This window comes from Macrobrachium rosenbergii, chromosome 21 (genome assembly GCF_040412425.1).
Source record: "Macrobrachium rosenbergii isolate ZJJX-2024 chromosome 21, ASM4041242v1, whole genome shotgun sequence".
Lineage (NCBI taxonomy): Eukaryota > Metazoa > Arthropoda > Malacostraca > Decapoda > Palaemonidae > Macrobrachium > Macrobrachium rosenbergii.
Genome location: NC_089761.1, coordinates 11,557,604 through 11,578,091, shown reverse-complemented (window position 1 = coordinate 11,578,091; position 20,488 = coordinate 11,557,604). Strand labels below are relative to the sequence as shown.

Genomic DNA, 20,488 nt, shown 5'->3' with positions numbered 1-20,488 from the left:
TGTATTTGCAGGCTTGAGTATTTGATTGGGCTCTGTGGACGTTCCCTGGGTAAAGTGTTGGTTTTGGGTGAAGGACAAAGTGGGAGGAGGGTGACAATGAAGCACCACCTCAGGAACCTGAAGTCTTCAGAAAACGAGACAGTAATTCTGCCTGTAACTCCTGCTGCAGTTGCTCAGGATATAAAGGTAAATGAGATGATAGATATGTTATCAGTGGACCCAGTGAAGTAGAGTATGTGTATGAAAACTGAATAAAACTTGAGTAATATGAGATATACTGAAACTTTACTATTTTACCTTTAGAGCAATGACTTAAGAATTACTTTCCTCTTCAACTTAAAACAGATAACAGATCTTTTCATTTTTATTGTTAATTTAGTTCTAATTAAACAAGTCTTTGGATCACTTAGGACGCAGTGATGCATTATTCAAAATCCAACTACAGAGCCATTGATGATGCTCTGAGACATCATTTACCTCACTCTCCAACCTTTTGTTTTGATTTTTGTTTATTGTTTTTTCCCTTATTGAATATACCGTACTAAAGCATAAGAATTTTGCTTAGAAATTACCTCAGAATTGTTTCAATGGCATAGATAGTAATTTCAGAAACAGTCTCCATAGTAAAATAATGCTCATCATAGCTTTGGATCTGGGACAGAACAGACTTGGAGAAGTCTAGTTTCTGAAAAGGCTAACACTTGGGTACTTTCCAAACTCCAGAGTGTAGTGCTTGGTTATACAGTTGAACGTGAAAGTGGAGGTTTTGGTGCCAAAGAAAAACGACGCCTTGCAATTTTTGTGGATGATCTACACTTAGCTGCTCATGACCCCTATAATGCCCGCCCTGTTCACGAAGCACTTCGAGAGGCAATGCAGAGGAAAGTTTGGTAAGTTTTTATAGTTTAAACTTGAAGAGATCTTTCCATATGTATGTTAATGATATTTTTCAAGTAAATCCAGTTTTGTTCTTGCAAACCCATTCATCGTGAAATAGCTTTACTTCTTATGAATGTAATCAGTTACACTAACTTGAAAGATCCTGCAAGGAGAAAATCTCACTGAGCATGGCCAGATTATGTTCTGCTGACCCAGACAAGAGGGCATCATTCATCCATGTGAAGTTGATTATGCTGGTCTGCTTCCAAGGTTAATGCTGTTTTTCTTCATTGTGCCATGCCATTCATTGCTTATTTACAAATATGCTTCAGGTGAGCTTGACTGTGTATCAGTTGTTCCTCTACACTCAGAGGCAGGTGCATGAATACCATGCATCTGGTGCTATATTGGCGAGTCTTCTGACTCTTCATCTAGTTGTGTTATTTCCATGGCTATAAAGTCTCGAGTCTCATTAGACAGGGCTCCTTCATCTATAATGCCACCACCTCCAGATTAAAGCACTGCTTGTAAAAGATGTTAACCAGCACCAGTCTCAATCGCCCATCTTCTCCAGTGAAACTCTGCCTCCATGGTTATCTCCCTCCCATGAGGATCTTCCTCATCCCTGAGGGGGATCTTCCTGTCTTCTTATCTCTTGCTCTCTCCATTTCTACTCATTCCACTTACTAGACTCCTGGTTGTTCCTGCAGTTCACCCACACCGTTCTTTTTGTTGTATATCTTTCGTTCATCTGAGACCTCTTTCCTTGCCTGGCCCAGGGAGAAGGTTGCCTCTGTATTCTATGACCATTTTATCACTGCAGTTAACTTATCTATGAACGAGTTCATCACAGCTTTTTGATCTTTTGCTTCAGTAACACTGCCTACTCTACCACTGTCTGCATCTATGCCTGGTGCTGGTTCTGTGACATCTGTTTAGTGGCCACCAAGTGCTAAGAGGCTCATCTCCAGCCTAAGAGTATACTGAAGCTTTATAGAAAGCATGCCTCTTTGTTACCTTATCACTTGGTTTGAATCCCTAGCAGACTTGTGTATATGAGAATGTTCAATCACTCAGGCATAACCATGACTTGTGTCACATCTCTCAGTTCCTTCCAGCCAGTCCTCTGCATCCTGTTGTCTTCCTGTGGGGCTTTCTTGCTCCACCACTAGCTGTCCTCTTGCTGCTCATGACTGAGTTGTGCTGACGGCTTATTGTTTCTTCTTCCCAGTGCCTTAGGAAATTTGATCAAATCCAGGGCTACTGTTCACAGGCTAGGCGACCTTCTTTTGCTGAGGAAGTCACTGCAAATGATGCCTCTGCCACCTTGGTTTGTTCAACCTGTTTGACGCTGCAGAATTGGACATGTGAAAGACTGCAGGTTAGGGAGAGTTAGGTGTTGTTGAATTGGCTGGATTTAATTACAGGTGGTTTACCATTGGTAGATGGCAGGGGGTCATGGCATTCTCTCTTTTGGATGTGCTCTGGTTCTTCATATTTACTACTTGTGATGTATGTTGGTACTGTAAATGATGAAAAAGAATGCTGTTTCCCAAAACCTCTCCAGTATTAGCTTTGCTGCTTCAGCCATGTTGTCCTTATTGGCTCAGTGTGCTTCCTGCCTCAGTTTGCCTTTTTGTCAGAAAATTCTCACTGTTCGGCATCAGAGGTCCTCTATGCCATATTGTTTTTAGGCTTTGTATTCCTACCAGAAAAGTCATCCACACATTCCACACCAGAGCTGCTCTGCCTCTCAACCCACATCTCCAAGTCAGTCTTCTGTCTGGTGGTTAGTGTTGATCTCAGTATGTCGTCATATAGAGGTGACTAGAGAAAAAAAAAGTATACCTTAGTTTTACCAGACCACTGAGCTGATTAACAGCTCTCCTAGGGCTGGCCCGAAGGATTAGACTTATTTTACGTGGCTAAGAACCAATTGGTTACTTAGCAACGGCCTGGCACTTCCACAGATTTCTTCTCTCCAGTTGGGGTCTGCCTGCAGGAGTTTGGTGGGTAACCACTCTATTTCTAGATATAGGGTGGCCATCCTCCCCCGCCTCACTGCCTCAAAATTGCTTTCAGTCCTAAATGTACACTCTGGTAAAGATGCAGGTTCATGACAGTAAGGTGGCCTTCATATTGCAGAATAAAACTAACTAAGAGAGTTGTTGGAGAAGTTGGTGTTCAACATTTGTATAACAAAATGTAATATTCATAATTGAAATATGTTATTGATGAATCCATTTCTTGTAAAGAGTAGTGAAGGAGCTTCAAGTTGGAGCAAGAGGGTAGTCTCACCAATGCTTACTAAATATTTTGATGACAAAGTGATACATCATCAGAATTGTTGCAAAGTGGCGGTGGCATGATTAAGAGAATAACCTATTTGCCAGTTTTAAGTGTTAAGCAAGGGTTACATTGTTGTGATGAAATGTTATTAAAATTGTATCCTGTTGTGCTGCTAAAGTATCATATGTTCGTGAACTTGTGTGTGTCAGAGTTGTGCCTGGCAACTCAAGGGTGTAGTTTGTTCGTATGTTGTTTATCAACCAAAGATGTTTGAAAAAGATGTTCAACTGATAGCATTACCATATGTCTATTGACTTCTATCTTGTATGTTGCCAGAACTCAGCAATGTTTTTATATTACCACATATTTCACGTTATTGATATGATGCTTTTATATATATATGGTTGTCATGATTTTCTATGTAATATAGTACTTGCTTAATTTTTTTGTTGCATGATTTTGTATAATTCAAGCTTGGTTTTGTTTAACTATTAGTAGGCTGTTTTCTGACATGTAATTACAAGATATATGCATTTATTAATATTTGCCAATATGTACACAAAACTATGGTAGTTTACAAATGTATTTACTTTCTTGTCATATATGATAGCAAGCAGATGGTATTGGTTTTTTGGTTTTTAAATTGTCTTTTAATGTTTTTTTAATGGATTACCCGATGTTGTAATGGTTTTAATGCTTTTGTAATGGGTTACCTATATTCTAATGTTGTTATAATTTTAATGTTTTTGCAATGGTTACCCAATGTTGTAATGATTTTAATTTTTTTGTAATGGATTACCTGATGATGTAATGACTGTTGATGTTTTAAGTGAGTTACTGGTTGTTGGTGTGGTGGGCCACACTTTTGGAGTGTCCAGGCAGTATGTTTAACAAAATGTAATATTCATAATTGAAATATGTTATTGATGAATTCCTTTCTTGTGAAGAATAGTGAAGAAGCTATAAGTTGGAGTGACAGGGTAGTCTTGCCAGTGTTTACCAGATATTCTGATGACAGTGTGATACATCACCAGAATTGTTGCAAACTGAAGGTGGCATGATCAGGAGGGTAACCTATTTGCCAGTTTCCAGTGTTATGTATTTTGGACTTAGCTTCTTCCATATAGACTGTGTACTTGTGTATAAAGATTGACACCACCACCACTGAGGTGGTCCATCCTTTTGGCAACAAGGGTTTGTTTCCTCTATAAGACTATCTTGATCCTAACTGCAAAGGATGACATTCATGGTCTTTGATGATGAAAGGGATCAACAGAATCTGCTGAAGCTTCTGGTGCTCTTAAACAATTTTAATGGAAGTTACGGTGCTTATTTGTTGGATTCGCAGGCAGAAGGGATATGGTTTGTTGAGAACAGGTGAAGACATAAATGTTTTGGACTATGGGCACCCTTACTATTCCTCCAAGCATTAGTGACTGTCTTCTCAGGATGGTGTACTTAAGAAATCAGGGAGGAAGAAAGATCTTCACTGTGGCAAAAAGGCACAAGGTCACCATTGTGCCAAGGTTCGTCCAGGGATTTTTAATGTCTTAGCTCATCTAATCCTTTTGAAATTGTCCCTTCACCTGGATGTCTGCAAGACCCTGCAGAAAGTTTGGGGAACCATTTTAGGTGGTGGTTGCCATGCTCCAGTCTTGGGACAGTCTAGACATCTGTGCCTTTGGACTGCTGAAATAGGTTCTAGTGGGGTTTTGCACTTCAGTGAATTTTTGGATGACTCACACTGACCCCTTTTGGCCGCAGCAAGAGTGGTTTCTAGACCTCCTAGACCTTACCATGGGCAACCGTGCTCAGATGTGATCACTAAAGCAGCCCCACTCCACCAATGTTACAGTCATACAGAGTCCTATAACTTCCTGCATGAAGGTTATCCAGTGTAATCCCAAGGAAAGTGGCTTTTTGTAGGTTGCTGTAGTAACTATCGCCACTCCTTGCTGGTTCTTTACCACTGCATATTACATAGGGAGGTGGATCTTGTTCACTTAAAGTCTGTTGTTCTCACTCAAATTAACTGCTTCATTTTCCTGATGAATGCTAAAAAACTCTCTCTCTCTGCTATTAAAGATTATTGCTCTACCATCTTTTTAGTCTTCCTTCAGCATGGCTTGGAATTAAGGGATGATAAGAGCATTTTGGACCTGGTTCATCATTTTGTCCTGTCAATTCTATGGGCCACCATTGTACCTCCAAGGTAAAACCTGACCTTGGTGCTATACAGCCTCATTAAACTGCTTTATGAACCCAGGTGGCTGTCTCCTTGCTGGCTATGTCCTTCAGGACAGGATTTGTGGTTGCTCATGCCTCCTGCAAGCATGTTAGTGAGCTTCTTTCCAGCCATTGGTGGGTCGTTAGTTTGGCTTCATAGCCAAGCCTCATTCTTCTTGTAAATGTTACTTGATCAGCTACTTCTTCTAAATATAGTCTTCTGTGCCTTTTGAGGGCCATGAGGATGTACATTCAAAAGACTGACTCTTTCCACCTTTATCCTCTTCTCCCACATGAGTTTCTAAAATGTTCCTGTTTTCAAGAATTCTATTGCATATTAATATTGGCAGGTCATTTCATGAGTTCATTTGAATGTTTCACAAGATAATATGTTGCAACTGAAGATCAAGACCTGTGAAATTTGGACTCACTTCTTTGCCCTTGGTTTTTAAATGCATCCTTGAACCCTCTGCCATTATTAGAGTGGGTATGTGATATCGTCTTAACATGTTGCAAGATACTACCTACATGATGTTCCACATAAATTTCATGATTTTACTTTGAGTTAATTGTTTCAGCAGGTCATGTTTTATTGATTTTGAGGACTCTGGGTCAGTCATCCTCATCCTATTCATAACCTCATCCTCCATGAGTCTGGAACACATAGAGGCGTGTGTTATCCTGGAGTACCTGCTTTTACACCTCATGTGCTTGGAATAGAGTGCTCTTTTAGGATTGCTTTTTCCTTTGCCAACACAGCTCCCATGATTTTATTGGTCTGTTACTTCTCCACTGCCTATCACTGTAAGGATTGGATGTCTTGTACCCTGGTCAACTCTCCTCCCCAATGGCTCATCTGGAATGCCCTTCTTGAATTGCAACTCAGGCTATTGCGATATTAATGAGACCTTGAGAACAGACAGTGTTTTTACAGTAAAACATCTTATACAACCATAAACATATATACAATCATGAGCCTCCAGTTCCTCCCCACTCCACACTCTTCAAGATGGAGGTTAGCACAGAGTGTTAACTGGGTATGACATTGGGGCTTTTGCCTAGCAAGATTTTTCCAGTTAGCATGGAATAAGGCTATTTTATGAGTAATGGGTTTGCAGACGATGTATTTTATTATAAAACGTTCCTTTTGATAGGAATCTCATTCTCTTGTGATCTTTATTACTATGATTTTCCTTTTATTAAGGAAGTGAAAGTGAATTATAGTGTAAAAATAAATTCTGTTAAGGATATGCAACCATAAGAGAGAGTAAAGTGTATGTCTGCTTTGATTCCAGGATTGATAATGATGGAATTACTAAAAAGCCCTTGGAAGACATCATATGGTTCTGTGAGGCTTCATTATCACAAGGGGGAAAGCGGAAAAGAGGTGGAGAGGGAAAAGGAGGAAAAGAAGATGAAGAAGGAGATGGAGGAGGAGGCAGAGGAGGAGGTGGCATTATAGAACCAAGATGTCAAGCGGAATTCATGGCCATCGCAGCTCCTTCCATAGCTGATGAAACCATCTCCAAGATTTTTACGACGCAGCTCAATGTGTTCCTCAGGGTATGCAAAAGGTTGTTGTGTCTCTAATTATTTACTAGCAGTTGAAAGGAGTTACACATAATGTTGGCTTTAAGTTCTAGTTTATCTGATACTTTGATGCTTAGAATCAAACTGGGATAATGTAAACAATGATGCAGCACATTCTGACTTAACATCAAAGTCTCTCAGAAGTCTTGTTCCCTTACTTAGACATTCAAGCATTTGTTTATTTTGCAGAGATGGATGATTCTTTTGGAAATCAGTGATTTTAGATGAGATTACTGTAGTATTCATGTTGCTTAGTATTATTCTCAATATTTTACACGTATGAGGTAAGAATATAACTAGCAGGATAGCACTTACCCCACTTTGATAAAATTTTATTTTGAATTTCCCTCACTGTCATTCTGTAATTTAGAACAGAGCTGAAGAGAGGAGAAAACATTAGGACAGACCACATTATGCTTTTAATGTGGCATTTAAAGCATTCCTTCAGTGCCACTTATGCATCCTTTATGACCCACTTCTGCATTGCAGGCTGGAGGGTTTGTTCCAGACGTGTTTACAGTCGTGGCTGGAATCGTGTCTGGGACGATGGAGATTCTTCAGCATGTCAGGAAACTCCTTCCTCCAACTCCCTCCAATGCACACTACACCTTCAATCTCTCTACGGCTGCCAAAGTCATCCATTCCGTCAGTTTTATGAGGAAGGAAAATATGGAGACAAAACGACATTTTGTAAGGTAGCAGTTTCACAATGGGTCACTGGTTGCATTTGTTACTGTCTTGCATTTTAAAATACATGGCTTACATTTTGTTTTAAGAGATGTGTTTTGCATTCCCAAGAAATTTTACTTTAAAAAATGTTGCAGATGGGTAAATATTTACATATTCTGTAATTTTGTTTTTATGCATTCAGCATTTTAAAATATACTAGGCAGTCCCCGGTTATCGGCGATCCGGTTTTACGGCGGTTGTCTAGCGACGAAAATCGGCAATTTTCAGTGCTGAAAATCGCCGATTTCTGCTTCTCGGAGCCGACAATTGAGTATTGGCGCTGACACATACCTAACAGAGGCGCCAATAACCGGAAATTGGCTATTTTCGGTGCTTTTCGGCGACAATAAGCCCCGAAAATCTGCAATTTTCGATGCATTTCGGCGCTGATAAGCCCCAAAAATCGCCGATTTTCAGTTATCAGAGATTTTCGGGTATCATCACACTGTCAGAATGGAACCCCACCGATAACCTAGCCATTAGCCTTAAAAGTATTAACTAGATGAGAAATTTACTTTGCTTCTTATTTTTATGAACATAGTTTTTTATGGGCATATTAATAACTGTTGGTTATCCTTGGATATATTTAAATCCGGTTTTCTTTGTCAGACAGATAACTCTGACGTGACATAATCACCATTTTTCTTTGACAAAAAAGCAGCAGGTTACTCTGCACAGAAGATTTTGTGAAGCAAAAGGATATTAATTATTTTTACACAAAAGCACAAGTTTTTCTTTGGCAGAGCCTTTATGGACTTTGCCTCATGAACAGAAAGACCAGTGATTTTTCCCTTGGCAGATTTTGGGTCCATGAGATATACCGGGAATTTTGTGATCGACTAATGGCAGCAGAACAGGTCACAGGTATCTACGACATCATTATCAAGACAATTAAGACTAACTTCAGGGACAAAATTCATGTTATTTTTGATAAGATCTGTAATGATGATGGATCGGTAAGTGAACGTGATTTTAATTTAGTTCAGGGTTGGAGCAATTATGTATAAATCATTTGGTTATTCTCCTCACTTCTGTTATATCTATGTTTGTGTATGGTTAACAAATGTGTCGCAGATTTCTTTCGTACATTATTTCTTTAGGATTTTGTAAACCAGGAAAGACAAAAGATGATGGTGAGTTCTTTATCTCAGAAGTTTCGATACAAAACTTATAAAATTCGCTGGGTTTACATTTTATAGTACTGTATCCACAAAGTAAACCAGGAGGAAAAAATATAATGGCAGCACTCAGCCAAGTAGCTCTCGAGAGCAATGTTCAAAATAGTTTCTGGATGGATACCCAAAGACATGATTCCTCCTCCTCTTCTTCAAAGTGCCATGTGTCCCAGGATTTTGGTAATTTTTGAATTCTAACCTTTTCCATTTCATGCTATCTGCATTGGTCATAAGGTATAAATAAGAATTGCATTACTGATGAGACGTGTCCTTTAAACTACAAGAGCTTTAAAAGAGACTTTTCTAGTAAATATGAGTTTGATGCAAAAATTGCTACATTGCAATTCAAATTATAAAACTACAGAAATTCTGAATCGATCTGTAGAGATGTTGAAGAGGAAAATACTGTATTTGAGGTTACCATTATCCTGTTGACCTTCTATATAGCACGTTGTACTTATGATTGAGAAATAATTTCAGATAATGTACATATAGGAAAAAACCTGAAAGTAGAGTACAGAAATGGGTATTTTGGTGTAAGATAGAAAAAGGTTATCTGGAGGAATACAGGTTGAAAAGGACTTTGAGGAGGTAAGTTCAAAATTTTAAATTCAGAAACGCTCCTTTTTCAGTTGTATTTGCTGAAGTGTGTTTTAGGTGTCTTCTTGTTTGTGAACACCTTTTGTTGCACACGAGTTTTACAGACCTTACACAATAGTATATAAATTTTTTCAGTCAACAAAAAATTTTTCTGTATTTTTACAAAGGCTTTTTAATAGTTTTTTATAGTACAGTATAGCTAAATAATTCATGAGCACTTGAATAGTTTTTATATAAACTTTTATTACTAAAAATGTCTCCTAAACAGCCTAAAGTTCACAGCACCAATTAATTCATTTGTTTGTTTTAATATGGAATGTATAAAAATGCTTGAATATAAATAATGACGAATAAATGATAACATTTATGTTAGTCTTTGGATTTGTCTTTTAAAATGCTTGAAAACAGGGCAGCGCCCCACAGCAAGGTAAAGGTCAGTTTTCGCATGCCCTTCGAGGGAAGAAAGACACCCCGTCTGAAGACCAACCACCCAAAGAGGTTCTATGACTGTATATGTTTTAGTTTACAATTTTTTTTATACCTTTTTCCTGTCAGCCTCTTCAGGAACGTCTTCATGATCGACGGCCACTAATGTTTGTTATTTTGCACAAATTTCTTGGTTAGAATATCACAAACATCAGTGTCGGGGACAATCTATTGTAGTCTCTCTCCATCTTTTAGTTATCTCTTAGATCATCACCACTATTGTTTGTACCATTGTGGTAACCATTTTGATATTTAATCTGTTGTTGTTTCATAAGCTTTTCCTCTTTTATCATCATTCTTTCACAGTGCCATGCTGTTATCTCTTCTTTCCATTTATAACTTACATTTTTGTCCTTCATCGCTACTTTCTTATTAAATGTTTTAACTTACCGCTATTTTTGGACATTACAGATCCTGTTCTTTCAAATTGTTTTATTCACCATGGACTATTCACTCCTCTCTTTACGTCATAATCTTTCCTCCTGTCTCCCATCGTACTGTCTTATTTCAACCTGTACTTTATTCATGATGAATCAGATGTGCATTTCCCTCTTGTTCTGTCATCCAAATTGTAAATCCATTTCCTAATCTCTTCCAGTTCCTTTTTGCAGTCTCATTGTCCCTCAAAATCTGCATTTGTTTTGGCACTAAAAACCCATCACTTTATGGCTGCCTTTAGGTGAATTAGCTCCCTGTCTAGGCATCCGCAAAAAAAGAAGATTCCAGCTTACTGTATGCAATGTGAGGCTTCAAGAAAAGTCAGGAGTGAAAGACTGATTCTTTATTATTCTCGACAGGTGTTTATAAGACAAAAAGCGGACGGAAAGGTAGCAGGCAACCCGAGGCCCCCCACTGTGTCCATACATGATTTGTGTTTTCTGACAAGCATAAAAATACGTACAACATTTGTTACATGGCATATAAAAGGTAGATATACATATTAGCAGAAAGGCAGTACAATGATGCATAAGATGAGGTACACAAAGAATATGAAATAAAGACAGATAAAATACATGACATGATTAATGTACGGCTGAAAAGGGAAACACAAGGATTAGATGAATCGGTATTAATCATGGTGGCGCTGAGGCAGTTGGAGTGGGCCCCTGCTTCTGGAGAACTGTGGGCTTGGGGTGGAGCTGACACCTGGGGACGGCTGGATGCATTTCCTGGGCCACCCCGGGACCCGCTTTGGTGGGGAAGTGGGTGCGCCTGCAGGCAGGTATTGCGGGCGAACTCTGGGGTGCCTGCCTACTTCGTCGCAAACTTCGCTGTTTAACAGAAATGCGGGTTTCAGCCTGTCGATGATGATCCAGTCCTCTCGCCCGTGGTTGTCAAGGAGGAATGCTTTGCTGGCCTTCCTGATGACTCGGTGGGGCCCCCTGTAGGGCCTGGTTAAGGGCGGGCGGCGAGCATCCACCCTGACGAAGACGTAGGTGCAGGAGTGTAAGGTGGGTGGGCTATAGGTGATGGTTCTGTCGGTGAAAGTCTTGTGGCAGGGCACGAACCTCTGTGGGAGTTCCCTCAACCTCGGGAGGTGGGTGTTGGCGCTGATGGCAGGAAGAATTCTATGGGTACGGCCAATGTTTCCCGTAGACTTTCTCAGCAGGGGAAGCATCGCCATTTACTTTTGGTGCAGTGTGGAGGCCCAGCAGGACCCAGGGCAGCTGTTCCTTCCACCTCTTGTCGGTGCAGCGTGCCTTGAGAGCTGCTTTAAGAGAGTGGTGCGCCCTCTTGACGATGCCATTCGCTGCGGGGTTGTATGCCGTTGTGCTGTGTAGAGTTGTACCCATCAAGCGTGCCAAGGAGACCCAGAGCTCTGACAGGAAGGCAGGGTGTTTGGGTCACTCCAGGGTCACCAGTGTGAGGCTTTAAGAAAAGTCAGGAGTGAAATACTGATTCTTTATTATTCTCGACAGGTATTTACAAAACAAAAAGTGGACGGAAAGGTAGCGGGCAACCCAAGGCCCCCTGCTGCGTCCATACATGATTTGTGTTTTCTGACAAGCATAAAAATGCATACAACATTTGTTACATGGCATATAAAAGATAGATATACATATCGGTAGAAAGGCCATACAGTGATACATAAGATGAGGTACACAGAGAATCTGAAATAAAGACAGATAAAATACATGACGTGATTAATGTACATCTGAAAAGGGAAACACAAGGAAAGAGAGGCGCGATTTGTTGCCCTTACAGCACTTCCAAGCTCCCTCTACCATCACAAAAAAGTCCTTAATTGATTTATGGTCTTTTCTTATTTTTCTTTTCCGTATTTTGGTAGTGTTTTTGCCTCAGATATTACACTTTGGGTGTCTTGGGCTTCAAATATGTATTAAGTGCCGTTTATGTGAACTTCCTGGTGAGTGTAAGATAATGCTGCTATAGTGCTCTGTTGGTGTTTTTATTGGTTTAAACTGTCGTTCATTCTCCTATTATTCATTAGTTGGGAATTAGTCTCTTTTTAGATCATTTCCAGCTTGGTATTTAAATTAAAATAATTTTGACTAACTTAGAGGTTAAATATTGTTTTGCTTAGGGAAGTTCAGTGGCCTTTCTTTGCTTCAAGTGCCTTTTTGTTTCCTCTTGTGTCGTTATTAATTAAAGCATATATATACTGTAGTGCTTATTGATTTTTCATAACTGGAGTAATTCATTGTTTGTAATGGTCCATGTTTTTTTCTTGTTACAGCAATTATTGTATAATGGATTTATGATTGTTGCAAGCAAGAGTTTTTCTTTCCTAGTTCGATCTTCATAGAATTTTGTTACAAAATAATGATGCATTTGTTTTCATGTCTAGTTAGCGATTTGACCCCTCTTAAAGAGTTAGGAATTTGTTAAATAACTAGCTTTACATATATAATTTTCATAATGGTTCAGCTTGGTTGCACTGACACCTGTCAGGCTTTGCAGTAATTTTAAGTTAGTTTAGCAAGTCAGTAGTTTATTATATGGTGCTGATACTGGTCAAGTTTGAGGCCAACCAATTCAGTGTCTGTGGCTTGCATTACTACCAGAATGAAGAGTTTGAAAAACTGCTTCTTTGCTTCATTGCATAGACAAACGGAATTGAGTTTATATAAGTTTCTGGAGAATCTGCATCGATATATATTTTCAACATACCTAACAAGTCCTTGATTATGGAAGCCTTAGCTAAGGATGTTCCCTGGCCATGCCTAGACTCACAGTGGTTTTGACTGAAGCAGAAGTAGATTCTGGGGAATATATCTTGAGGGAAATACTTGTCATGCCAACTGGTAGGAGTAGGTTTTGAGTGTTACATTTAGACTCCTCAAGGATACTGCAGATAATCCAGAGACTGATAGTTTCTCTGGTATGAGCTTCGATCTTGAATATCTGGATGGTTACCTATTCTCTTGCTGTCAGCATCCTGAAGAAAGGTCCACCATTCTGAGTTTGCTATTTTCCTCTGATTTTGAGAGCGCAAAGACAGCTTACACCATGGACTGCAGCCTCATTCCTACCCAATTGATTGGGGAGATTACTGAGATACTAGCTGTTACCAGTACTAGAGCCTCCATGAGGTCCCTTGGCAGCTCAGCCAAGGAGGTGTGTATGTTTTCTTTGGTGGGGCTATTATAATACACGAAGTTGCTGCATAGACAACCCTTAATTTGCCCTTAGTTTATTGAAAGTAGAAGCATCGTTGCATGCCTGATCCCAGTTGACCTAGATATCAAAACAAAGTTATCAACATTTTGATCTGTCCCTTTCTTTACCTGAAACAGATATTGAGATGGCACGGTTAAAAGGGCAAAGATACAAGGTTGGGTGCCACTCCCTTAAGCAGCTTAGCCCAACTAAGCTGCTTAAAACAACCTTTCTAAGGGCAGATTAAGCTGCTGAATTGTCTTTCCTCTGCAGGATACCTGAGAAGATGCCTACAGATGGCTGGGACACCTGGCAAATGACACATCGTTTGCACACAGCCACAATACTCGGCAGACGTTTGCACGCGGCCACGACACTCAGCCGATGCCTTAAAAAGAGAACAGGAGATCTCAAGGGTAGTTGTTGGGCAGTTAGTTGGGGAGGCAGTCGGCAGTCAAGCAGTGTGCAGTTGAGCCATTAGCAGTTAACCGGCAGTTTGCCATAGAAATCGTATGTGTGTGAGAAGTGCTGAGAGACCTTCATCCCCCCTGTCCAGCTCCTGACTTGGTACCATCTCTACAGTCATCCTCGAGTGGATCGTCCAAGTGATAGTGTGCATCGCCATACGTGTGATTGTCCCTCGTCTTCCTTCGCTAGAGACCCGCTTCCCCTAAGGTCAAGTGCAAGTAAAGACTTTTCAGTCACGACAGTTTTCCATTTAGAAGAGTTATTGGGTGCCAGTATTCTACCTCTATCCTTGTGCCATTTTATCCAGTGCCATTGCCAATGGTCTGTGTTCCAGTGTAAAGTGTTCACTTATTCCTTGAGTCCTTGGCACCCTCAGTGCAGACTCAAGTCATATTCTGTGTTATATTTTTCCTTTATTGTCTTGTAATGTGTAAATCTTTCTTGCAGAGGGACCTATTCACGGTGGGCTCATCTTGGACTGTGCTTTGCCCTTATTCAAGACTCCAGTAGGAGGATCTTCAGGCATTGCTAGCCCTTTAAGATTTCAATTACCCATTTCCCCTTCTAATGCTTTTGTTTTGTTTATGTAACATTTCCTTATGAAGTAGAGCCTTCAGCTCCTAAAATCATCCCTTGTTCTTTATTTTTTTTACGATTTCCCTTTATGTAAGTCAGAACTCCAAGGCCAAATAAATAAACTTTCTGTTGCCAGCCTGTAAAAATATCTAGGAATCATATAATCCCAGGGAAAGTCGTAAATATATATATATATATATATATATATATATATATATATATATATATATATATATATATATATATATATATATATATATATATATATATATATATATATATATATATATATATATATACATATATATACATACATATATACATACATACATGTATATACAGTAAAACCCCCGTATTCACGGGGATGCGTACCACATGCCCCCGTGAATAGCTAAAAACACTTAGAACTGCCAATTTTGATAGCTTAAACACAAGAAAAACCCTCTAAAAATGCTTATACCTGAGTATTTTAATAGTTTTATCACAAAAAGTGCATTTAGTCATGAAAATGATAGGAAAATACAGTAATCAGTGAATATTTCTTAGTGAAAAATACCGTGAATGGCGAATTTCCCACAAATAATGGGTAGATATGTTCCACAGAGAAATCCGCAGATACATGAGTCCACGAACCTTGAGAACGTGAATATGGGGGTTAACTGTATATGTATACATATATATATATATATATATATATATATATATATATATATATATATATATATATATATATATATATATATATATATATATATATATATATATATATATATATATATGAAATTTTTATCACACCGTGATTTATATACAATCATGAAGCTACAAATGTCACCTAATATCAAATTCACGCTACCTTGGGAATATCTCCGATGGAGAATTGTCGCCGAAGGGGAATTTATATAAGTGATAAATGAATTGGTATCGTTGGGACACGAACCCTTGACACGAAACCTATTCAGCGACTCCAGTAGACGCTACCCACTGAGCTATCAAGAGAGTTATAAGTCTTTGCCGAGTCTGTTGTACTGTTTTTACCCGCCGTGAGTGGGGAAATGTACTTAGCCTTGGCAATGACCCACCTCTGCCATGACAGTTCATTGGTACGTTTGGAACACGCAGCTCTTATTATGAAATTTTTTATCACACCGTGATTTATATACAATCATGAAGCTGCAAATGTTGCTTAATATGAAATTCACGCTACCTCGGGAGTATCTCCGATGGAGAATTGTCGCCGAAGGGGAATTTATATAAGTGATAAATGAATTGGTATCGTCGTGACACGAACCCTTGACACGAAACCTATTCAGCGACTCCATAGACGCTACCCACTGAGGTTTCGTGTCAAGGGTTCGTGTCCTGACAATACCAATTCATTTATCACTTATATAAATTCCCCTTCGGTGACAATTCTCCATCGGAGATATTCCCGAGGTAGCGTGAATTTGATATTAAGCGACATCTGTAGCTTCATGATTGTATATATATATATATATATATAGATATAGATATAGATATAGATATATATATATATATATATATATATATATATATATATATATATATATATATATATATATATATATATATATATATATATATATATATATATATATATATATATATATATATATATATATATATATATATATATATATATATATATAGATATATATATATATATATATATATATATATATATATATATATATATATATATATATATATATATATATATATATATATATATATATATATATATATATATATATATATATATATATATATATATATATATATATATATATATATATATATATATATATATATATATATATATATATATATATATATATATATATATATATATATATATATATATATATATATATATATATATATATATATATATATATATATATATATATATATATATATATATATATATATATATATATATATATATATATATATATATATATATATATATATATATATATATATATATATATATAGATAGATAGATAGATAGATAGATAGATAGATATTTCTTATATGAAATGCCCTTTAAATTTATTTTTCAGTTATATAGATAGATATAGATGTTTTTTATATGAAACACCCTTTAAATTTTTTTTTTTTTTTTTAGTTTCCTAGATGTTCCATTGCCAGTTTTAATAACCATAAATCAATAAAATCAAATAAAATACTTTTGGTTCATTAAGGGCTCTGGATACCTTTGTGCATTTTCACTGTTTGGGATTTGACTCATGGATCTTTTGAATTGTTTTTAATTGGTCCCCTTGTAGTGGTGAACCAGGTTATTACATTTTTGCAAACAGAAGAGGATGCTCAAGAATGTGACTCTTCTTCCTCATAATCTCAGCCTCCGTAAACAGTTGATGTAGAGTAAGTGCTTCAGCCTATTGTCAAGTATTGTTGGCTAGTTTTTCTAGAATTTACTAGCCCGTTTCATGATCCCTTGTTAGTCCCTAGAAATTATGGATTGCCAGATACAGTCGTTCGGGAGTTCTCTGGTTCTGAATCCCAGAAACCAAATATCTGAAAGCCAGTATGCTTCCTCCCACCGAAATAGTTACTCAGGCAGTAGTAGAGTGACGGGCTTTTAATGCCATACAAGTACGATTCTTAAAAACAAAATTAATTTGTTTGGTACAAACCCATCACTTTACAAGGTAATCTGGCCCCCTCCTGGCCCCACAGAGCTCACAGAATGGTCAGACAATGCTTGATATGACCATTAATTACTGGTAGATGGACTTAGAGCTTTGATTTGCAGATGACTAGTTGAACTCTGTTATTTTTGGTGTCTGGAAAGGGAGCTGTTGCACTCTAATGCAGTTGTAGAGTGATGGGTTTGTACTAAAATATTATTGAAATGAAAAATGATTTCTCATTTTCTTATCCTTGCATCTTAGACCTTTATTTGGTTTTCTACTTGTGTACAACCTTCAACGTTGTCCTTTTAAGCCATTTTGTACCTCCCCATAATGTGATTCCATTTTCATATTTTCCGCTTATCGTACCTTTTTCAACTCTTTGACTCCTAACTGTTAATGTCATCTTGTTCACTGTCGCTGATTGCTTTCCTTTTTTCCTCCACTCTTCATTTTTCATTTTTGTACTCAGGGGACTGGATTGTATAACATAATGATGCTTTGTACTCAGTTAATTGCCAAATGTACTTTTTGAATATTATTTTTCCAATCACTTTCATCATATATTCACACAATCGGCCATCAGATAACCTTTGGTCAGGCTTTCAGTGTTGTCCTCTTTATGTGAGGTCTTTATAATATGCATTATTTGTTATCGGGTACAGATATATTATTTTAGCTTACACTTTGGTTATAAATCTGTAATAAGCTTACTTTGTTTGGTTATCAGTACACATTACAGCACCAGAATAGTTCTCTGGAAATCAACATATGTGTTTTTGTTTTTTTGTTGTTGTTTTGAAGCTTATTAGTGAAAAACATTACACGTGTTGGGGTGCTAATTCATGAATGAAGAAAATCATTAGATTAATTTTTTATTTAAGTTCATCTGTTCTTATCTCTTATGTTTTACACCCACTGCAGAAACATCACAGCAGGATTTCTGCATTATTTTCTTTCTTCTTTATGGAATAGATTTGAAAGAAAACTCATCTTTTCTCTCCATTTTGGTACATCTTAACTCAAAATTTTTGCAATTAGGACTAAAGAGATAAGGTCACACCAAAAATTATGACACTGTGATTGGCAGACAAAATATTATTGGCTTAGTTTAATTATCATGTGTAGATATTGGTAGGAATGAAAATAAGTACTAATGTAATGATAGTTAATAATATGGAGAATACATGTTTAAAATAGTTTACTTTGAAATAATGTTCTTTCATTGAAACTTGAATAACCACATGCTGCATTTCACAACTTACTGTAGCACACAAAGAAAACATTTTGGAATATTTTGTGTTCTTACACACCTTTAGCTTCTTAATATTTTATTGGTGGGTTTTAAACTGTTCACCAGCTTACAGTCTAAGGTCATTGGCAGGTGACAGAAGCCTGTATGGAACGGGTATGCTGGGGAATTATGGGTAATTCTGACATCCAGCCGAAAGAAAGACGTTATGAGGAACTACATGACGCTGCTCTTGTTCAGCAAAATATAAATGTTTTTGTTCAGGAGTACAATGGCGATAACACAACGCCTCTCAAGCTTGTAACCTTCAGGTAAGCAAATTGTAAAAATTATGTGCATATATTGTTCTGACGTACCTTCAGCGAATACACCTATAAATGTTAGCAGACACATTACCGTTGTGTATGTTCTTGTCACATGTATACAATACTAATATATTCTGTATGGGTATGTTGCTATAATTTATGACCTCAAATGCCGTATTGGAAGTATTATTTTTTTGAGGTCATTTGGGCTGGCTGTGGACTAACTATAGCCTACATGTATTTTCACTTTACATTTGTTCATTTCAATGTATTCGTGCATTTGTGTTCGTTATATACCAAAATTTGTATCCTACCTTTTTCATATATAGTGACCAGACCTTTAACGACAGATTAACTATTTTTTTTATAGTATCAGTTATTCTCTCAAGGGACCCATTTACCATAACACTTGATGCAGGAACAAGCTTTCTTCTATTACAGTATATTTTTGAGACAATTCATAATGAAGAATCTATCTCCATACTAAGTATTTATCTTGAAAATTAAGTTTCTGTTGTTTTTCCACTTTCAGATACGTTGTGGAACATGTCTCTAGAGCGTGTCGTGCACTGTGTCGCAAAGGGGGACATTTGCTTCTGGTGGGCGTAGGTGGCTCTGGGAGGCGCTCTCTGACACGTCTAGCTGCCCACATTTGTGGACATAAACTCATTTACCCAGAAATTGATGATACAGATGGTGAGAGGCTTTCTAAATCTTTTGGTGTTACTCATCTCTCTCAGGTGTACCAAATATGGAATTGTTGGTAGTTGTTAAAGATTGCCCTATTAAATCTTGAGTATATGTATGTAGAGATAAAGGGGCTAATGATTATAGGGTGTTTGGATTTCATCTCTTGAATTTACAAATCACTTCTGTTACTGTCCCTAATAGAGAAGAGTAAAGGTGGATATCAAATTAAAAAGGCCATTTTGCTTTATGAGGAAATTTCACACCATTTTCAAAAGATTAAAATCTAACTATAATTGCAGGAATATTGGTTATATTTGGTATAAGGCTAGAAAACAAAGAAAAAATTAAGTTTATAAAAAATTCATGATTAAAAAACAAAGAAGTCGGATCCCCATCGGACTCATTGTACAGTACAGTATTAACTCTTTATTTTCCTTTTAAGGTTACACAGATTTGCGGTTGGCACTAAAGGAAGCAGTGATAACCGCTGGAGTGGAAGAGCGTGCTACTGTCTTATTGTTAGGAGACAGTACCTTGCATCATCCTCCCATCCTTCACCTACTGAATACTGTCATCCTCACTGGCGATATCCCAAATGTGCTCCCTCCAGAGGATCTCAGCTATCTGATGGACGTCAGTAGATAATGGTTGCTCTATGTCTTGTTCCCATCATTCTAGACTTTTCTCCTTTGCTAATTCAAGCTCAACGACCCACTACCAGACTTTCAACCTGAGTGATTCATTTAAGTGACTAGTCTTAGTTTAGGGTAATAGGATAGAGTGCGACCAGCAACATGCCAGTATTAGTTAGATGGTCAGTATTAGTCAGTGTTAGATGGGTAGTCAGTATTAGGAAATTGTTTAGTATCAGTAAATATCAGTTAATAATAAGACAAATAGCCTAAAAAAGTCCATTCAAAGCAT

The 20,488-nt window shown here is 37.5% G+C and overlaps 1 protein-coding gene across 1 annotated transcript in view; it reads left to right on the top strand.

The window, feature by feature from the left end:
- Positions 1-20,488, top strand: part of LOC136849390 (dynein axonemal heavy chain 7-like) — a 270,971-nt gene that overhangs the window by 131,351 nt on the left and 119,132 nt on the right. The window contains 9 exon segments of the mRNA XM_067122742.1: positions 12-186; positions 724-890; positions 6,690-6,957; positions 7,474-7,679; positions 8,513-8,669; positions 10,044-10,107; positions 18,691-18,880; positions 19,407-19,570; positions 20,007-20,197. Coding sequence (XP_066978843.1) covers positions 12-186; positions 724-890; positions 6,690-6,957; positions 7,474-7,679; positions 8,513-8,669; positions 10,044-10,107; positions 18,691-18,880; positions 19,407-19,570; positions 20,007-20,197 — 1,582 coding nt within the window.